This window comes from Haliaeetus leucocephalus, unplaced genomic scaffold (genome assembly GCF_000737465.1).
Source record: "Haliaeetus leucocephalus isolate CR32 unplaced genomic scaffold, Haliaeetus_leucocephalus-4.0 Scaffold808, whole genome shotgun sequence".
NCBI classification, from domain to species: Eukaryota; Metazoa; Chordata; class Aves; order Accipitriformes; family Accipitridae; genus Haliaeetus; species Haliaeetus leucocephalus.
Genome location: NW_010973244.1, coordinates 2,664,858 through 2,687,078, shown reverse-complemented (window position 1 = coordinate 2,687,078; position 22,221 = coordinate 2,664,858). Strand labels below are relative to the sequence as shown.

Sequence of the window (22,221 nt, the reverse complement as noted above, 5' to 3'; positions counted from 1 at the left end):
GCCCTGGCTGTGTCCTGTGCCAACTTCCTGTGCCAACTTCTTGTGCCTCTCCAGCTTTCTTGCTGGCTGGGCATGAGAAGCTGAAAAATCCTTGACTATAGTCTAAACACTACTGAGCAACAACTGCAAACATCAGTGTTATCAACATTCTTCACATACTGAACTCAAAACATAGCACTGTACCAGCTACTAGGAAGACAGTTAACTCTATCCCAGCTGAAACTAGGACACCAGGGTTTCCTGACAACTAGTTGCACCTCCAGACTTTTCCAGTACTAGGCTTAACTATTCCCATATGGCTGAATCAGCTCTATGGAAACAGATATTGGTTGCCCTCAAACACTTCACCTCTGGAATCACAGTCCTTGCACAGTCATAGCCTGCTAGACAAAAAGTCATGAATGTGTTGGTACCTGAAATATAGTTCATTATACATTTTGTGAACTAAACGTTAACAATTGCCCAGGGTTAGTTAGGTAGCATGAGTGATGTTGGTGGTCCTTTGCTAAGAATATCAACATACAGTCTAATTAACGTAGTTCATACTTATGTTCACCATAAAGTCCTACTGCATTGCCACAAGGGCAGAACGGGCCTCACTGTAAATAAAAATCAGACCGTTGAGTTAAAAAGGGAACTGTGTAAGAACGATTTACTTGCTCTCCATCAGACTTTACATATCTAAGAATTTAAGCCTGCTTTTAAACTGGAGATACTGAGTGGGGAGGGGCTGCATGCTTTCAGTATGGATGGAAATGTGCTTGTCTGAGAACTCAGCTAGCTAGCTGGGAAAAAAACCCCAGATATTTAATGGAAGTGCTTCTCAAGAGATTCAAGGATTAAAAACGAACAAAGGGTTCAAAATTCTATTAAAGAAATATTCTTACGCACATCTGCTGATATATAACATGCTGACCTACATTGATTTTCCCACCTGAACATCTTTCGTACTTAATCTTTCATAGAAGTAATAATTATAGCAAAAGTGATTTAGAAAAATATGCAATATAACTGTATTCCATCAGCTAAACTACATTAAGGGAACACGATTATCCTGTCGAGCTCTTAGAAACCAGGAAATGTAAACCTAGAAGATCACTGTGAAGCATTAAGTCTGTCTCTTGATGAATATAAATTGTTATGCTTCTTTCTTTTTTTAGCTGTCTTTGATCATAACCTTTTCCTGATATAACATTACAGGTATATTTTTAGATCACCTGGGTTGTGTGAAAAGTTAAGTACAGGCAATCCAAGCTATACTTGAGATTCAGATACAACATAAACCTAAAAGCTGAATCATCAGCAGAAAAAATGGGAAATACACAACTGAAAAGTAATAGTAGAAAACATGAGAAGCAAAAAAAAAAAAAAAGAGCAGCTAGGTGGAAGGAATGACATGATTATGACAGGGCTTGCGGGCATGTACAAACACTTTCACACACAAGCACATACATGCACACTACACTCGAAGGGCAGATATTTGAAGGCACTGATGTGTGCTGGGTTGCTGAAAAGCTTTTTAGCTTTCAGTCACCACCTGCTCTTTCACCTACTTAGGGTATTTCCACTGAAATAACCTGTGAGTTATGCCACAAACATTCAAAATTACCTACAAATCCACAAGTTATAAATGTGTGCAAGTTCACCTCAGAGTCATCTCCGCAGTCATGTCTGCTGATTTTATATAGGTTATCTGAGGGTATGGGTTATTTCAGGATACATTTTAAGTACTGATTACTTTTATAAAGGGTCATACATTGTGAAATTACAATAATGTTGTTCTCTCCCCAAATCTTCCTACCACCCCCCCTTCTTACCAGGACTAAGTAAAGCAGACAAGGAAACAAAAGGAAGATATTTCAAGAAAAGTAAGTTATTTTTCCCCTTTACACTGGGTGCTGGAAATCCTTTGTTACTGAAAATCCAATCAGGACTAAAGTTGACGACATCTATCAGCTCCAGTAGAGATGAAACTTCATTGCAGAATTGCACACAGAGAGGTTCAGTGCAGGCTCCAGATCTAGCTTGGGCAGGTTTTATGACCTTTTTCCTTCCTTCTGCATGTCTGGCTGTTTTTCTGGCTGCTGCTCTGAGGTAAAGAAATCCTCCCAGTGCTTGAAACAGCCGTGTTAGGGGATGCTAGTTGCTGAAATTTGCTGAAAGATGCTGTCCTGGTTTCAGCTGGGATACAGTTAATTGTCTTCCTAGTAGCTGGTACAGTGCTATGTTTTTGAGCTAGGTATGAGAAGAATGTTGATAACACACTGATGTTTTCAGTTGTTGCTAAGTAATGTTTAGACTAAGTCAAGGATTTTTCAGCTTCTCACGCCCAGCCAGCAAGAAGGCTGGAGGGGCACAAGAAGCTGGGAGGGGACACAGCCAGGACAGCTGACCCAAAGTGGCCAAAGGGGTATTCCATACCATGTGATGTCATGTCCAGTATACAAACTGGGGGGAGTGGGGGTGGGGGGATCACTGCTTGGGGACTAACTGGGTGTCAGTCGGCAGGTGGTGAGCAATTGCACTGTGCATCACTTGCATATTCCAATCCTATTATTACTACTTTCATTTTATGAGTGTTACTATTATCATTATTAGTTTCTTCTTCTCTGCTCTATTAAATTGTTCTTATCTCAACCCACGAGTTTTACTATTTTTTTCCAATTCCCTCCCACATCCTACTGGGTGGTGGGGAAGCGAGGGAGTGGCTGCGTGGTGCTTAGTTGCTGGCTGGGGTTAAACCATGAAAGATGCTGAGAGAGATGCTGAGTGATGCAATTCCCCCCCCCCCAGTTTAAGTTCACACCGTGGCTTGTATTCAGATACAAGTGATACAGATGTGTGGACAGGAGAAGAGGACTTGTACTTATTTCCCTGTTTTCCTCCCACTGTGTCAGCTTTCCAGCTGGCCACAGGGAACGCAGCACCGTTTACCTTAGGAATATGTGATTCCAATAAAAATTGTGTTTGATTTGTGGGTGGTTCAGGGACTTTACAATTTGTACATCTACCCAGTAATTTCTCAGTGTTCTCAACTACGCATCAAAGCTTTGTAAAATTATACTTTGCATTTGCACAGCAAATTCACCACTGATATATATTCAGTTCATTTCTCATCTGTGTGTCCTAAACATTTCCCTCACATCTGTAAACCTGCAGGGTACAGTACTGACTGCAACACAGAGCACAGGACAGCTTGATCAGCGCATCAAGAGTCCCTAGAGACCCCAGACAAGCCTCCATGCTCTTTTCTGAAATAAAACCCAAATTTTCCTCAACTCTTATAAGTTATCTGCATTATACTCCAAAGCAGCTGTCCAAAGCATCATGTCTTATAGCAAAATAAGTAATTTAAAATGGACAGGCAGAGAAACACAACATAAATGACAAGCAAATTGAATCTAGCCTATATTTGTGCAATAGTTCACCTGGGCTTTGAGAGAAAGACTCACTGAATAGGCAGGAAGATCTCTATTACTTCAGTGGATCTGACTTTCAGATTACCATGATCTACACCAATAGACTTAAAAACTGTAGCCACACCTTTTTAAGCATCTATCCCTGCAGATTAAGCTTCCTTTTCACTTGGCAGCATGTCTGGGACAGACCCAGCAGCAGATACTGTTACACAAAACACCACCATCAAGAAGTAAGACAAGCTTCTGACATCCTGTCATGGTTTAAGCCCAACCACTAACAAATCACCATAAAGCCGCTCATTCACTCCTCCCCCCGGCCCCGGTGGGATGGGGAGGAGAAAATATAAAGAAATGCTCATGGGTTGAGACAAGGACAGGGAGGGATCACTCACCACTTATGGTCACAGGCAAAAAACAGACTCAACTTGGGGAAAAAGCAAAATCAATTTAATTGACTACAAATCAAATCAAAACAGGATAAAGCAAAGTAAAACCAAATCTTAAAACACCTTTTCCCCACCCCTCCCTCCTTTCCCGGCTCAACTCCACTCCCGGTTTTCTCTACCTCCTCCCCCCCAGCAGCGCAGGGGAACAGGGGATGGGGTTGGGGTCAGCTCCCCACACCTTGTCTCTGCTGCTCCTTCCTCCTCAGGGGGAGGACTCCTCACCCGTCCCCTGCTCCACTGTGGGGTCCCTCCCATGGGAGACAGCCCTTCACAAACTTGTCCTGCTTGGGTCCTTCCCATGGGCTGCAGTCCTTCATGAACTGCTCCAGTGTGGGTCCTTTCTGCAGCCTGCAGTCCTTCAGGCATGGACTGCTCCAGCGTGGGCTTTCCCATGGAGTCACAGCCATCTTCGGGGGCATCCCCCTGCTCTGGCGTGGGGTCCTCCCCAGGCTGCAGGTGGGCATCTTCTCCCCCACTCACCTCCATGGGCTGCAGGGGGCACAGCCTGCCGTCTCACCACGGGCTGCAGGGGCATCAACCTCCTCCGGCGCACCTCCTCCCCTCCTTCTTCACTGACCTCCGTGTCTGCACAGGTGTTATCCCACTCCCCTCTCCACTGCAGGTTTCCCCTTCTTAAATCCATTCTCCCAGAGGCGCTACCACCGTCGCTGATGGGCTCGGCCTGGGCCAGTGGCGGGTCCGACTTGGAGCCGGGGAATCTTCCAGCAGCTTCTCACAGGAGCCACTCCTGAGGCCCTTCCCCTGCTACCAATACCCCACCACACAAACCCAAAACACATCCTAACGTTCTTTTAGAAATCACTTAATCTCTTACAAACATCACCGATATTTTAAAAACAAACCCATAAGCTGGTAATTCCGCTGTATTTACTAAGTTTTCCTGATGTCCTATTTTCATATCATCACAGAGCTACTGCAAGAGTTTTACAAAACAAGTTCCTACACTGCCCCAGCTCCATCTGCTTATTTTGCCTTGTTCACTGTAAGCTCTTAAAGAGTCATTTGGGATTTTGTTCATTGCTTTGAATAAGCAGTGAGTTAATGTTTTTCCCTGTACACCTTTTAAAATTTGTTCAACTTCTTTAGAAGGCTTATCCACACAAACAGTTGTCTCTTAGCTAATATTTGCATTCCTTCCTCAACATGAGTCGTTTCTTCTTTATTCTAATCCAATGACCATGGCTTAGTATGCTAATTTTCCTGATGGACAGGTCAGTCAGAAACCTGGCCACAGCGCTCTTCAGCATGGCTAATACTTGCTCATAAATACTATGCTTTGTCTCATCAGCTAATAGGAATTAATAGCAGATTAAAGACTATGACAACAACTTTCACTTGAAGTTCTAACCGTTTCAGAAAACATTAATTAGTATATACTTGAGAGGTAACACATTGCCACCCACATCTGAGGTGAAACATAAAGATGTCCAACAGCAATGCTATATAACAAAGGCGGACAAGACACGAAAAAAGCTAACCTCACTTGAAACTGCAGGTACTAAAGAGGGATCATAATTACCCAAATTAGAATCTGAATAGTTAGAATTCATGCATTAACTCAGCTAGTCTTGAAAAAGTGTCAGTATGATTTTAATGACCACCAGAACACAGGTTTCTTATCTTGATGAAAATGCAATGACCTCCCACAAACACTGGACTGGAAATTACTTCCTGGGTCATGGAGTTCAACAGATACAGCAATTGGTACATCTCATCCCAACTGATTCAGATTTCTTAGTTAATTAACATGATTCCTGCTTCAAAAGTCTTCCACCTCAGTTGCAATTCTACACAAAACCATGTGGTTGTCATCCACAACCAAAATTTCTTCTCTCTTCCCATATTTTTACATAAACACACAAAGAACTTCCTCAACTCATGAGTACCAGAGGGTATTGGAGGTCATGAAAACGCTTGCTTATGCCTTCAAGAAGAATCTCATTTTATATTAAAAACAGTGCAAGAGAAGATGCAGATCAGAATCATGCATCAGCTGATAGCCATGCTTTTAAAGCATCTTAGAAGAACTTGAGTAAAAGGAAACATAGTGAAGCTATAAGCAAGGCTAACTGGTACTCAGATGGCAGATCAAGAGCTTCTTCTCTCCATCTTCACTAATCCTGGAACATGGAAGATGACAACAAAATTGAACAATAGTAAATTCAAAACTGGGGAAAGCAAGGATTTTTTTCTTGCAATTAAAGGGAAAAATTTGTTACTGTGTGGACACAGAAAGCATACAACTGATAAGCCCCAAATTATTTCCCTGCTGCAATGATTTGGAGCCATCAAGCACCTCACCTGCAACAGGGACACAAGTTTTTCCAACAGCCTATGCAGGGCACACTGAGAAAGTGCAGCTGGTGAAAATGTTAAGGCCAGTAAAGTCACGATGTGGGTAAGCAGTCTGAGAAACATAAAGGAGCACAGAAACCCAAACCCTGGCCCCTTCCTCTTTATACCTCATCAGGCAGTACTGCACATGCACACAATTTGACCTACAGGATTTCATGCCCATGCACTGCAGGATTCTTGTAGCTTCTGCGGTCCTGGGTGTTGGACTAGCTGGATACTGAAGAGGATTCACCCTGGCAGCATTCCTGTTCCTTCTTTTCCTGATTGAAAACCATACTTTTTTAAAATCAAGATTGTGCCAAGTATAAATGGTGCTTTCACTAAATAATAGTCAAACACACACAAAGAATGGCTAGAACACCACGTTCTCTTTTTTAATCCATTAGCAGGCCTCTAAAGCACCCAGTGAGACTTAGGCCAATGTGTACAAAATTGACAACAACAGATCAAACTGATAAATGCAGGGGGAAAGGGCAGAAATAATCTATTTTGTAAAGCAACATCAAAGCAAATCTTTTTGTAACTTCTGAACTGATACATGCTGGGAAGGTGTGTCAAGTAGCCTAAACTACCTCTAGTAATTTATCTGGTGTTGACTCACAATCAGATTCATGCCCTATCGCAGCAGGTAACTCCTAGAAGGGAGGAAGCAGGAGGTGCTGCATTCAGAAGTCTATCACCTTCACCTCTGAAGTGCACTCCCATAGGTCTACATCCTTCCTTCCTTCCTTCCTTCTTCCTTCAACAAAACTAAAATATCTGCCCTCAGACCCACTGTATAATTTCAAGAACTTCTCTGTTTTTTCATGAATCTGACCAGATGCAGGAGGGAGCATGCTAAGAATGTAAAAGGCCAAAGCGTAGACGATTATACTAGTGCAGTGTGCTGAACAGTCGCTGATCTTTCCATAATTTACTAAACTACAGAAGGGAGTAATATGATGTGCAGACTATTAGTATAGCTATTATGTGACCATAACAAGAGACATTCAGAAAGCAAGTGGCTGGGAAATACCAGACATGTATTGAACCCATTAACAAATAAATGGCTTGTGTAATGATCTTCTTGGTGTTGCTGAAATAAAATCACTCCAGTTCCCATCTGTCATGCCCTTTATTTCTTCAACTCTGTGCTGCACTGCAAGTCTGCTAATTAAGCCACTCTAAATCTACATTTAGGAGTTCATACAGGATCAGATGCCTAGTAAGGTTAAATTTGACCCAAGTGTTTTCTTTGAAACACGTGCAAAGAAACTAGGGCAATATGGAGAAGCCCAAAATTGGTGCAACCGATCTGCAAAGTGAAGAGTAGGCTGCAGCCAGTGATACCTAGGGATGGCTCAACAGCTCCACAATTAGCACTGCTTAATTAGAGTCCATGAGAGGGCAAGAAGTTGACAACATTTTAATGGGACATGTAGAAATGGTGGCCTTAACCCTCCTTTTTGTTCTGTTTCCGCTCTGCTTTTCTGACTGCACAACTGCACATTCGGGCTAGCACAATAGGAAAAAGTCTGATGGATGAACACTTAAACAATTATTTTGCTTAATTATTTAACAGATGCCAGCTTTTTCTTACGTCATCTCTTCCCTGTTTAAATCCATTGCAGCTATGCCTACAGCAGTGCATTATGTGTGAAGCCAGCAGGTGCTTAAGCATGCCTGCACTGGTCAAAGAGGACTAAAGACGGTTCAGGACCTCTGCATCTTCCACTTCACATCACTCACATTCCACTCTCCAGTGCATTGAACAGGACACGTGCCCCAGCCACCCTGCCTGTAGAGGCACACAGCCTTTCTCTGCTTTGAGTGTCTGGTACTCTGCCAGGGATACATTTGATATATAGGACTAGTTCTTTCATGCTCTAGTATATTACCTGGATTCACCACAGGATGCAAAAGGGACTGGCTTTCAATGCATCAGCCGTACGTGCAGACTCACGGTTTGACACAGCACTCTGTGTCGATCGTTTCAAAGCAGCATGGCCCGTGTGCTGAACACCCTCCTCAGTGACAAGTACCGCATTCAAAAGAAGTGCTATGCTGAGCCGTGCTGACACACTGCCCTGCATCGCACTCACACCACACAGGTGGCTCTTTTCCTGTCTCTCCTAGATGTGCAGTCCTTGAAGATGCATGTGAAATACGCAGGTGATTTAGTGCAGAAAAAGCACTGAAGAGTATTTTGGGCTCATTTCTTGCATTAGAAGCCTTTTCCAATCCGTTCCGGTTTTTGGCACCAAGCTTTATCTTAGGTGCTTGTATTTAAACTTTCATTATGGCGATCCAATATACACTACACCTCTGTCTTTCATACAGACAGTTCAGGAAATTATGAAGACTGTAAAATTAAGTAATATTTAAATATGCAAACAGCTGTGTGCTGAAAGCAGAGACATTCCTCCTGGCTTGGAACAATAAAAAAGAACATATCGGTATGTTGAGAGTTACAGGCTATTGCTCAGGAAATCAATGCTGATGTTCACAAAGAAAATTGTTTGTGCCTCCCCTGCTCAATTTGTGCTTGTTTGATAATAAATTCTGAGCACTTACCTCTCATAAGTGGTGTAAATCTATGAACGGGTGGTGATAGGAGTGTGAACCACACCGAGCTGAAAAGTCAGTATCAAGATAGGGAACAGAAGTGGATCATTTGTCACTTTAGCTGTTGACGTATCTGAAATCTGTCATAATGAAAATGCTGCTTGAAGTGACTAACTAGCTAGTTCTATACCGTTTTGAAAGATTCTGCCAATGTGGAAGAAAATCCTTAAACATTTCCAGTAAAGGCAGTGGGGTTTCAGCACATGCTCTGCATCTTTACTGAATCAGGACTGTAAAAGCCAGCATTACTGAAGTGCACTCAGAAGAGCCCTTCAGTGCAAGTAAGTTTTCTTAATATTCAAAGAAAATCTCTTGCCAACAATCCCAATTTAAAATTTGAGTAGAGGAAATAAAAGGAAGGAAAAGGTTATTATTTATAACACAGTGACTATAGTTACACTGCAGTCAGAGACCAATTACACCCTGGTTATGCTTTCCAACTCCACTAATTCATATAAATGGAGTGCTCGCTACATGACAGGATAATTGCAGTGTAAATACAATAGTCTTTATGTATCTGGATACTGAAAAAGCACCCATGTTACTAAGGTGGCAATAAGAAATAATTTGGACATGTCATTAACCTTCAAATTCGTTGAATCAGTGTTAATTAGGATATAGAAAAGCATAACCAAAAATGTAATTACACTGAACTAAGGGCTCAACTGTGCAACTATTAGGAGGCTGCTCATGTGAGTAAGTATGCTTGAACATAACCGAGTATCGCCAAATCAGGCTGTAAAACACTACCATGGTTTTATAATGAAGCAAAACGGAAGTGAAAAAATGAATTAATGACATTTTTCAGCTGTAACAAATGTGCTCAGGGTTGTTCTCACATTAGAAATCTTTCCCTTGTATTTTGTAGCTAGGGGGGTCAAATTCTGCCAGGAAACCCTTCCCTCTGAATGTGTGTTAGCTGTAGCTCGTGTAATGGCTAGCGTATCCATTCAGCACCTACTGCCCTGGAGCCCAACCTTAGATTAAGGCTTTAGGCAATACTACAATATAAAGTGTTGAAAACAACAGAGTATTAATGAAAACCTTTCTGTATTACTCGTAATCCTTTCCTTGCTCTCTTTTTTAACTTCACCTCTCTAGAACATTTCAAAACAAGTGTACAATGAGTGCACACAGGATGTTGTAACATGAAGGTGCTAATGCTTCCTATGCACATAGTAAAATCTTTGCCAATTCCCTACTAAGAGGTACTACTACATTTCTTTCTGCTACCTCTAATGATCTTACTGTGAGCCATTACACCTTCTTAACTCCAGACAACATAATGTTCTTTTGTACACAAGTGACCAAATTGCTCCTTGCATGCTTACAGAAAACCAATGACACGCAGAACTTTACATTAGAATGATGAAGCAACTCCCCAGTCAATGTGATAGTTTCTTTAAATTCAAAGACTTAGTTCTCATGCTATATCACTTCACGATGTTAGCCCACCCCAGTGGCAACGTATGAGCATATAAGGCAGGTGGGATGTGGACAGCATTGCTGCTATTGTGAAAGAAACACCACATCAGGAGAAAACCAAAAATGGGCGGATATTTCCAATTGATCAGAAGCCTACATGGATCAACTTCCTCCTGCAGTTTATGGATCAGCTACTTTCTTCAGAATTATTCACCTCGAATGGTTAATCAGTGGAATCCACTCTCTTTCAGCAATTGTTTCTTAGCATATATATATATTCTGTTAGATGCTCTTTTACATTGGAAAAGGACTGTACCCTGGCAGAGAGCACTTTGTATCTGACTGCTGGAGTCTATGCTTCCTTCCAGCTGAGTGAGTATTTCTAGTCGATTCCCCTGCTCATTTTGCCTCAACTTTTTCATTCCTGAATGACTCCTTCCTTCACAGGTAATCAAAATAGGAGAAGACGTATACAGGGATGGGTTGAATATAGGTGGTACTACAATGCTACTTCTTACCTTGCATTAGAAGGCAGCTGCAAGTTGGGGGAGCTCTGACTACTTTTCCTCTCAAGATAAGGAAAGGGGATTCTCTTGCTCAGTCCTGACAAATACCCAGTCACCAAAGCACACTAGTTTCCAGAGAAGTGCTGCTTCCCTCCCTGGAAATGCTGAGCCTTTCAAGGTACACCACTTGCACTTATTAAAGATCTACCCGGCTTGCATTCATTACCATGATTAATTGCAGCAGCCTGATGTAGTGTCTTCCATGAACTTTTTTTTTTAACCTCAATTGCTGAACAGTGCAGAAACTCCTAGAAGTTCCTGCTCCCTCTTTATGCTGTTTCTTGAAGTATAATTATACTTACACTCTCAGAATCAAACTGTTAGATTTATTACATAGCAATGCCCCAGAAACAGTTTTAAACCTCACCTATCATAGAATAAGACACAAAGTGAAAAAGAACACAGAGCTCAGATTTTTAAATCCATCTTTTGGAGAGAACAAGAGATACAGCTGCCTGTACGTGCCCACACTCAAAAAATCCTGGCTTGCAGCACATACATGGAAATGAGGCAGAATGCTTCATTATCAAATACTCCTCAGCAGCCCACGCTCTGACGTGACAGCACGTAATGCAAATATTTACAGCAGGAAGTCCTCGGGAATGATTAGTCACCACCAAATGGCAGCAGCTTATCAAGCAGTAATTCCTGCTGTGGGAAACACAGCTGAGGCAGCATTTCCACACCAACACAACACAGAGAAGGTCTCTTTCAATAATTAGCTCCAATTTACATAGCTTTCCCCACGATGCTAAGCATATTTGACGAGTGCCATCATGATCTATGAGACAGGAACTGTGGCACGAAAGCTCCAGAGGTTTGATCAGCCATGGTTCTTTGCATCTAATACAGAGAGAGTGAATGCTCCTAATTTAGTGAAGACATTTGTCCTGAGGCTAGAGCATTGATTCTCCACTTACTGCCTTTTAATTGTGATGTATCCAATTTATCTTTTTAGGCTATAAACTCTTAGGGGAAAAGGTTCTTCTTTTTCATTCTGTATGCTGTTCTCATGTCACCTTTATTTTACTGCAAAAGAGCCCCATTCAGGTTAAATAATTTTCATACTAGCAAGGTAACACTTTTCTATTGCTAGAATTAATTGCTGTAACTTGTATTGTTTTTCTACAACAATGTCTGATGATGAATTCGTGGTGACAACATTATGAATAAATGAAGAGTAACAAATAGAGGCATGTTCCAGATGTTAGAAAAATGTTCTTTTCTACTGAGAAAACTGTCTGCTCATCCATACCATAATAATGCTTATGCTTTAGTAGTATAAACTACTGTGCATAAGCAACACTGCTTTCAGGATGTGACTAGTCCAGAAAAAAAGAAGCCGGCCAGGATGCTCCTTTTTTCCAGAACTGCAGGCGATCTATTTTTCTGCCATTACCCCCAGGCCTATCCACTATCCCAAATTCATGGTTGTGCTCCTGCCATGTATGAATTGGTCAAAGTGCACAGCCCTTCATTCCCAGATATTCAAGCTTGACAATTCACAGGTGATAAAATGTGACAGGACTTTTTACCGACAAACGAACTGCAGGGTATCCTAATCAGCAGGAGAGGCAGCTCTAATAACTGGGTTACAGTGTAAGGAGATAAACTCAGATGGAGCAGAACATTCATAATACAAGAAATGTGAGATGCTACTCAGCCTAAAGCACCAAAGACATCCAACTAACACAGCAACTTTTTTTCCCCTTTGGAAGCAGGATTCCTTTTAACTGCCAGTTAAAGATGGTCTTAGCAGTGCATGAACAAGATTGGCAACTGCTTACAGCTCCCAGCATGACTACTTCCAGCTTCTTTTTCCTTTTCAATTGCAGCAAACCACAGTCAGACAATGAAGGGTTTTTGTTGTTGTTTTTTTAAATCATGGTGTTAGGATACTGCTGGTTATCTGTGTTTGCAGGTCTCATTGACAGACAGGATGGGACACGCACAGAACAGCCAATATGCCAGCTGCTGCCCCCGCTGCGGGAGGTACCACACACCCGGAGGCTCAGACAGAATCCGCTTGGGTGGCTCTGGCATCAGCTGCAGATGAGTCTGTGCTAGCAGTGAAAACACTGTCCCCAGAAGGTCACCTGTCCTCAAACGCTGCCTCTCAAAGGACACCTGCTCTGGATCTTTTTCCCAAGCTGTGCCAAATGAAAAGGTTTGCTTGTGTCAAATACACAAAGCCTCGTTCCCTCTGTCCCCCTACTGACAGCCTAAGCTTCAGGGTGAATTTGTGATGCCATCACTACAATGGCAAAACTCCCTTTCGTTCAGGGCAACCAGCTTTTCAAAAAACTTCAGCCCCTATACCCACAGCAGGATCCCTATTGAGATTTTCTCCTTGCAAAGCTATTACTTCTAACACGCTAAGGTCCCACAGCCGCTGCTAAAACTCCTACTGACTGCAAAAGAGGGTAGATTTCCAAGCACAGACCACAGGATTCCCTCTTCCAGCAGAAAGGATGTGCAAGAACCTGCCCCAGGGTTTGAAGAAGGTTCCCTCTGAGCAGAGCCCCTCTCTGCACCCAGGCCACAGCAGTCAGAGGACCACGGCTTTTGCTGGTACTGTGAGAAATGCCATGCCTGGGATGCTGGGGCAGTGCTCTGAATCACTGGAGCAATGAAAACAGCTGAGGAATTTGATGCATCCAATTCGATCACTAAGGGCCCTGTGTGTCAAGTCTCACCAGGCTAAGAGTTCTCAGGGACATCAGATGAGCTATAGGCATGGCACTAGACTGTCACTGCCCTTAACTGATCACACAGAGGAACAGAGGAAAATAAAACAAGCTACTGCTACCCTGTTCAGTTGTCCTCAGATTATGATTCAAGACACAGGAAAAAAAGAGATAGGGCTGCCCACCTAGTACACTTCACTGTGGAGCCACTGCAAAGGGATGGGCAACACGGATAAGGAAAGCTGTGCATTTACTCTCTGGATGATAATGGATGAGCAAAGTACAAACCAGAATATTTGCTGCTTCTTTTGGACAAGAATTTTCTGATCATTGTTCCACGCCATTATTTAGAAAAAATACATTTTAAAATAGATACAGCTGTTCATTTTGTGATTTCTTGAATGCTTTCTCCCTCTCTCCTTCCACTCAAAACAAACAAAAAAAAAGTCTGGAATTCACCCTTACTGAAATTAGTGAAATCACAGTCAAAAGGTGAGTGCCTATGTGTGTTTGCACTTCTAAGGGTAATGTCTGCACTTTGCATGACATTACCTGTGCCCCAGCAGCCAGTGCAGAGGCACACAAGAAGTAAGAAAAGGCTAGGGCTGGGCAAATCCCTTGTTATCCCCTTCCCCATCTGTGCAGTGAGAGTAACACCACCTGCCAATGGTGCAGGATGCTGTGAAACGTTCAAATACTTCAGTAACAAAGGTTGGACATGTACTGCAGAGAGCTAGATGGAGAAAGCCATCTGATGGTTTCAGCTGGGACTGGAGTTTGGAGGATCATACTTAGCTGAAAGCCTTCACACAGGCAAGAATCAGCCCAATATTTTTCTCTAAATTTTTCAAATCTGTAGCACTTTTTTTTCTCTTGCACCCATACAGAAGGTTCCATCCAGGTTCGTATTGCATAACCTTTGTTGCCATTCCTTTGCTTTTGTTGTCTTCACTTAGTATTTGCCTTACAATGCACCAAATATTTATGTCACGTAACAAAACAATGAAAAGAAAACAACAGAGAAACTGATGCTGCACCCACAACACTGCTGGCCTCTCTGGTCTGCAAAGGAAAACTGGCAAAAACCACACAGGCTATTCTGCAACCCAGAAAGGCAGGAAAAATTAAAAGACGATGTAAAGAGAATGCTACTTCCAAGGACACTAGTTTGGCCCTCAAATGGAAAACTGTTATCTGATACCACTTTTAATCATATTTTATTTTTCAGTCATTTACAGTATACTCAGCTGAAGGTCATAATAGGTGGTTCTCATCTGATCTCTACAAAGACCATGAGTACTGCATGAAGAGGATTTTCTTTTTGACACAAGTCCTGCTCAGCTGAAAGCGAATGGCTGCTTTATTTCCCCATGTATATAAGGGCCTCAACTGAAGAACTTGGAGAGATTACACAGTTGCATATTACAAAGGCACAGGCACATTCTTCTATTAACTTAAAACATATTGCTGATACTTAATAATGAAGAGTAACCCTTCCATACCAGACCCGGAAAATTTGCTTAATTGGTTCAAACTCATGTCTAAGATGTGGATGTGAATCATGCAAAAAAATTATTCTAATCTCTCAGCCTACTTGTATTTATTGTCTTGGTTGGCTGGCTTACCTTTCAGAGGAGACTGGGACTAAATCACTGACACAGATTGTCCCCCCAAATTGATGATAACAAGGAAATGAACAGCAAGTCCTGAGTCAACAAGACACCAATTCACTACAGGCTAAAAAGAACTTTTCAGCACCCCGCACAATGAAGATATCGAAGGCCCCATCATATTGTTCCTCTGATGACAGCTGAAGGAAACTCTCCAGGCTCTGAAACTGATGAATGACTTTACTGGGAGCATGTCAGGCACATCAAGACATAAATGCCTTTTATTCCTAAAAGACACACCATCAGCCCCTACCCAGCATCCAGTCTGCAGCTACTGTGTGCATCAAAAGAAGGCAAAGAGAAACCACCGAAAGTCTTTACGTGGGTCAAGGGTGAAAAAACTAATCCTTCCTGGCCCTGGTGCAATCAGACACAGCCAGCACACAGCATGGGAGACTTTTCAGCCTTTGTAGAAATATTAACTTGGGACCATTCGAAAAAAAAACCCAAACCAACAAACAAACAAACCACCAAAACCCCCCAACCACCCCCCCCCCAAACAAACAAACAAAAACCCCAACCGATCCATGCCCCACCCCCACCCCACCCCCAAAACCCACAAACCGAACAAAAAAATCCCAAAGTTTAAAGAAGTAAGCTTCAGCGATGTGCACTGAAACCTACATACACCCACAGGTAAGACAGTTCTTTCCTGAACTCATCTTCCAGACTAAACAACATCTGAGCTAGTCCTTTTTTAATGCTGGTTGGACTAAAACTCCTCGGCTCATGCAGATCTCTGCCAAGACAAGCCTGGCAGGCAGTGGAACTCTGTCAGCAAGGCCAGACAAGCTCTGGAGGTCAGCAAGTCTCTCTGCAGGCTTCTAAAAAATGGTTCACCCTCAGGGTGATCAAATTTTCCAAAACCAGGCAAGATACATAGCTTTTTAGAGCCATTTGAGCCACAGAGCTTTGCTAAGCTCTAGCAAATCAAAATTGCTCTCAAGGAAACCTCAATCTGTCAAAAATGATCTTCAGTACTTTGATAGATCGGGCCTGAATGCCCACTTCTTACCACTGATGGGAGTGTGTCACAGCATAGCTGTTCCTGGAACTCAGAGGCGCCGCCATGAAACTGCTCATACCTTGATTTTGAAATAAGCACCTTAAAATAGGAAAATCTTATTCCTCTTCTGGACAATTGCTGTATTTACAATCCAAGGATCCCATATTCTCTAAAGCTATCACCCAAGCCTCACAACACCCAGCAGAGAGAAGATAACTTTACAGTATGGGATACAGCTAGGACATGGGACTTGCCCCAAATCAGAGAAGTTACCTGTGACAGATTGAGAGCTGAATCTACATTCCGTTGGTGTACAAACCCACATCTTAACTGAAAGACTACCCATTTCTCTGTACCACAGTGCACTGAAGAGCAAATATTATATTCAGTTTTCATACAGAAGTAAACAAAGCAGGCAGGGAAACTAAGAAATAGCACAGTGACAGCAGGGTACATACAGGTTGGCATAACTTACAGGAGCTGCATTGTTTTTCACTGTGACACTTGGAGTTGTGGCTCGTAGTGCCCCACTCACGCCATGGTAGTATTTGAAGCAGATCTTTGTTTCAGCTAAAAAAAAGAGAATTATTTTAGATTAGAAGAACTGCCAAGGAGAAGCTGCACAATCAGTTGCAGCTCACAGGCACGAGGCTGGCAAGTAGTTAAATTGCAAGTGGTTCATTCCAGGTTGGCTGACATGACAGGATGTCTCCTGCCTCCAATCTCCCCCTTTGCCAAAGCGAAATTTAGAGTTCGGTTCCTGAGACTTAAAACGGTTAAAACCCCAATCTCTTCCAAGCAGCAGTTACAACAGACAGACCTTAGGGTACCTGATGAGCATCCTTTAGCTACATTAGGAAGAAGAAAAGTAGGGACAGAGAAACCCTCCGTGTTCAGACATACCAAACGCTAATGTGCAGACAAAGTGAGAAACTTCCTTAGGACAAAGAGATTCCATAGTTGCTTACCGACAGGTTTCACTGAACCAATTTGTTCTGGCCTTGGTCAGAGCAAGGACATAGATATACACAGATTAGCTGCTTTGACAGTTACTACATTAAAACATTTTTCAGAAAACAGTATGGTACTACGAGACCCCATCTTAGTGTATTTCCACTGACTTTCGAAGATTTCAATTAGGTGAGGAACACAAGCAAGACCATGATTTTGGACTCTCAGAGCTGCTTTTTGCCACATGCACTGATATTCAGACAAATAGATTAAGTGAGAAAAACAGATTTCAATAACTGTGTCAAGGCATAGAAGTGAAATCAGCTTCTTGTTCAATCATCCCCTTACCACCCACCTTCTTGTCTGCTACAAGAAGGAAAGATAACTTTCAGCCAGCTTCTCTGTTAGTCTGTAACTACAAATACATACAAATTGCTAGTATGTGCCATAATCCCCCTCACTCACCTGGACCTGGTAACTTGCTGAAGCACATCCTGCAGGCAGGAGTTTTCTTCCATAGTAAACTAGGATGTGAACTGGGTTGATATGTGCCTACATGCAGCTAGGACACAGCAGGTATGCACTGTACATATGTCACAGGTATGTTTGTGGGATCTGAAAAATGCCTATTTAAATAAAAGCAGCATTCACATCTTGCAATTTTAACTGGATAATGCCATGGAAATTTTCAGCTGCTCCATAATATACTTGAAGGTGCTTCTCATAATCAAGTTTTTCCTTAACATCTTGCTTTGCAGCTGCTGCTGAGGTACAGCGAAAACACCAACCTTTGCTTGCAGAGCCACAATTTCGCTCACTGTAACTAAAGTGCCTATGTAAGAAAGTAATAAAGGAATGCCAATGTTTTAACGTACAAATTGCATTGCTGTTTTAACACCAGTAACAAAATAAGCGAAATCAGTGCAGCTGTGACAAAAGATTATGCAATGTTCAGAGCTGCAACCTTGGCCACAGATTATGGTGCTTTGATCTGCTGTTTGGTAGATCCCCCCCCCCCAAAAAAACCATGCAGCACCCCAGGTGGAAGCAAAATGTGGGGACATGAATAGGGGTGGAGACCCTCAAAAACTCACGTCTGAATTGCTTACCCTTGTTATCAATTAGTAGGCATAATATGATTGAAACAACCAGGGAGCTGCTAAAGTCCTGTGTACAGCCCCCATCAGTTAATATTTAAAATAGGGAAACAATAACTAGACATGATTTAGGGTTTAGGAACCAACTACTAGACAATGAGGCTTTATGTTTGTCACAAAAGGTAATAGATTGTGGTCTGGTCAATAAATCTTGAAGAACCACTCAGAACTGCCAAGATTAGGGAAGAAGTGGGTAAAAGGTAATTCCTGCGGGGGAGATCGTGACCACCGACTCATTGACGACCTACTCAAAAGAAGACAATGAAGAAAGAAGACAGAGTCTGCGCACTAATTTACATGAGAAACAAAGAAGAAAGAACCAATCATTAAGGGAAATAATAATTAATATGTATTACTTAAGTATATAAATGTGGGAATTCTTGAGACAAAGGTGTGCTGTCTTGAGACAGGCACCCATTCATGTGCATCAATGAAATTAATTTGAAAATACCTTGACTCTGTGTGTTACTGGTTTGCACATCAGGTAAACAAACCCTGTTTGTGGGACAACACCCTGACACCTACAGATACACAGGAGGAAAAATAAATCCTGATTTGTTTTTTGACAGACAAAATAGTTTTAGGAGTGTAAAGCCTTCCCAACTTTCAAATGTGACTTGGGAAACGAAAACCAAAGAGCTTATGTTCCCAAGTAGTTCGAGCGCTTCTCATTTCCAGGTGGCTTCTCAGCACTCCTCCCTGAGGAGGCACCAAGGACATGCAGTCCATCAATGAGAAGCACAGTGCCAGTGCAGTTAATCTGCCACTGTATTTTCCCTCCCCATAGCTTGTTCTTCATCAGGCACCCAGAGGCACATTTCTGGTCACATGGTGAAAATACATGCCTCTCCCAATATATGGACAGACGTGTACATGTGTGTTTTTTACTTCACAGCATTCCATGAGAAGTGGAACAGGCTACAGAGTCCTTCAGCACCTCCACAAGGGGCTTTGTTGCCCATCCTGGGGTTTAATTTGCAAAAGAATTACTTGTGGTGTCAGTGCAGCTGAGCAAGCAACCCCATTGTTGCACCTGGGAGCAGCAGTTGTTTTCTTTTGGCAGCAAAAAAGCTGGATGAGCTTCTGGGACTGAAAAACTGCAAGTCCAGATTGAATTTTCACGTTGCAATTTTCTCTACAGGACTTTTAACAGCTCAGCAGCTAACTCATTTACTCACTGAGAAGACAGCAAAAGCTGAGGATACCACAATAGCTAAAACATGCAGTTCTCACCAATTATTCAAATCTTAATTTTCCTCTCCCCTGGAGATTTCTAGCTACAGTTCGCATGGAACATTAAGAGCTAGAATAAAGAGAAGGGGTTTTTTATTATTTATTTATTTTATTTTATTTTTATTAACTCATGTAGTTAATAAAATGTAACTTCAGGTACTAGCCTGTATGACAATGTTCAGACCTCACAGCAGGACATCTCGCTGTAGGTTGACAAGTAGGAAATCAGTTACCACGTACATTGGGAAACTATGGTTTAAAAGAATCTATTTAATTAAACTACAAGTATTAGACAGAGAGAACAGAAGGAGGAAGGAATGTATCCTTATGTAGGTATTCTGGATATTAGTACTGCTTTCAAGGACAAAGGATTACTAAGATGATTGAACATGTATTTGGAAAGAACCATGCGGGTATTGAAGATTCCTCTCAGTTTCACACAACTACTATTTCTAATTTAATTTTAAATCAAACTGCCCACATACAGATGCAAACTGGCAAGAAGGCAAACTAGAGAGATGGAGGTGTCACACCCAATTCAAAACAGCGGCAGAGGTGGAGACACCCATCAGGCAGTGAGTTTCATTCAGAGAGCAGATCCGACAGCAAAATGTTAGGAAAATGGTTATTGTCAATGGATAGATAAAACTTTTTAAAAGTTTAAGTTAAAAAAACTTTTAAAAGTATAAAGCTTGCAAAATTACATACAGTATCTTTATGTGCAAAAATGCCACTTAGACCCTAGTTGGGCTTTTTTTGGCTGGAAGCCATCCTTTCAGAATAACATTGTTGGTGCTATGTTTTACACTTCAACAGAGTCCTAATGTTTTAATCCATCTCAAGATTGTTCTTGTATTCCTGAATCACCTCTGAGACATTTCCAAAACACATGCAGACATTCACCGGCTTGGTACCACTGCCTCTGCAGACAGAGAGCACTGTAAATATAGGCAAAGCAGTGATATAAATTAACCTGAATATTATCCAGCTGGCATTTGTACGCAATATGTAGTTATAAGGGCTGTCTGCACTGTAGTCTTGCTGATTAGCTTGTTCTGGAATAAAGGAGACTATTTAACTCTGTCCTGCTGCCCTAGCTACATGGCACAGTGCACAGGTCAGGAGCAAGTGTTGCCCAGTTAATGCCCAGTTATAAACAAATACATGGTTTTTTCATCTCAGTAATTATGAGTAGCAGCTCGCTGGATCAGGTAATGAAGTTGTGATGTTAAAGTCAGGAAGTAATGAGGTTAAATTCTCGTTTCAATTAGCATAAATGGCAGTTAGACTGATAAATTTTCCAAGAGATGAGATGTCTAAAGATGCTCAGAAATACTTGTGCCCATGACAATTACCAAACGACTCAACAATTTTCATGGATTAAGAACAAAACAGCACTGTATTCCCTTTACACCAGGCTTGGTATCTCCATTATACCATGGCTATGTTACAGCCTTCCATCACACTGACATAAATAAGACAGTCCCCAGTTTTATGCTCAGATCCATTGCTGTAACTATCACAGGTGCAGAAAATACAGCTGCTTGAAAGAAAAGCCCGGGTAGGGTAATCAGAGCCAGGCAACAGGAGGGGCAATTCTTTTTTGCTCCTTGTGCCACAGCCTGCAAGCGCCTCTGTGGGCCACATAGCAGGGACGCTCACGGTGAAGGGAGAGGAGCTGAGATGTAGCTCATCCCTGGACACCACAGAGGCCACTCCTTGTTCAGAGAAAAACTCCAAGAAGTTTGAGTTTTGCCAAAGAACAACTCTGCCATGGAGCTTCATCCCTCTCACAAGAAAAAAAATCCAGTCCGCAGAAAATTATTTCTCTATCAAAGCCCTGAGTTATCTCAGTTACCAAATCAGTTTTGCAAATTAACTGGAAAATGAATTTACCAGCTGAACGTTACTCTTCTTGGCAATACTCTATACCGCCTCTACAATCTCAGCCCTTGAAAATACCCTACTCCCTACTAAACTGAAGTGGGAGGAGATAAAATCTAGTAGGGTCTGCTGATGAATTGCAGCTGGAGGTATTGAAGATTGAAAACCTCAAAGAGGTGTCGTAGTTCCCCTCATCCACCCATTCTTCTTTCCTGGGAGTGTTATTGCTCCTGTTGGTTTATTTTATACCCTTTCCCTTTAAAATACTTCCATTCCTACTCATCTTCCTCATTCCTTCAGAGGTGTCAAAACTGCCCTAAATCTCTTCTCAAAAGTTCACTTGCTCTTGTAATCCTTTGCTCTTCACTTACTAAGACTAGTCTGGTCTCAGAGGCTTAGCTTTCACTTAAAGGTGGATTTATTCTCTCAAATATAAAAAGAAGCACTGCCAGGATTAAGCAGTTTCCCTTATTAGGATGTTCAGGGTTTTCAGTTTAACAAGTATTTCAAGGAAACACAAAATGATATTCTTTGGGGGAGGTAGGAAGTGTCAGCTGGTGTTTGATAGGAGTGTGTGATACACTTGAGACACTTTCACAATCTGGTTGTGATATACTCCCGTGATAGTCTTTGTCTCAATTAAATAGCAGAGGTGACTAGGCATTAGGTAAGCATTTCTCAGCCCTGAACAACCTCTCAGGGAAGTAATGCCAGTCTTAAAAACTGAGTCATTTGTGATCAATTCAGTCTATTACTAAAAGAGCTGTTGTTGCTCTTTTGGGCAAACATTGTGCATA

At 42.0% G+C, this 22,221-nt stretch overlaps 1 protein-coding gene across 2 annotated transcripts in view; it reads right to left on the bottom strand.

Moving 5' to 3' along the window:
* Positions 1 to 22,221, bottom strand: part of HECW1 (HECT, C2 and WW domain containing E3 ubiquitin protein ligase 1) — a 183,577-nt gene that overhangs the window by 115,271 nt on the left and 46,085 nt on the right. For both annotated transcript variants that reach the window (XM_010581800.1, XM_010581802.1), the window contains exon 3: positions 16,675 to 16,769. In XM_010581800.1, coding sequence (XP_010580102.1) covers positions 16,675 to 16,769 — 95 coding nt within the window. The remainder of the gene's footprint in view (positions 1 to 16,674; positions 16,770 to 22,221) is intronic.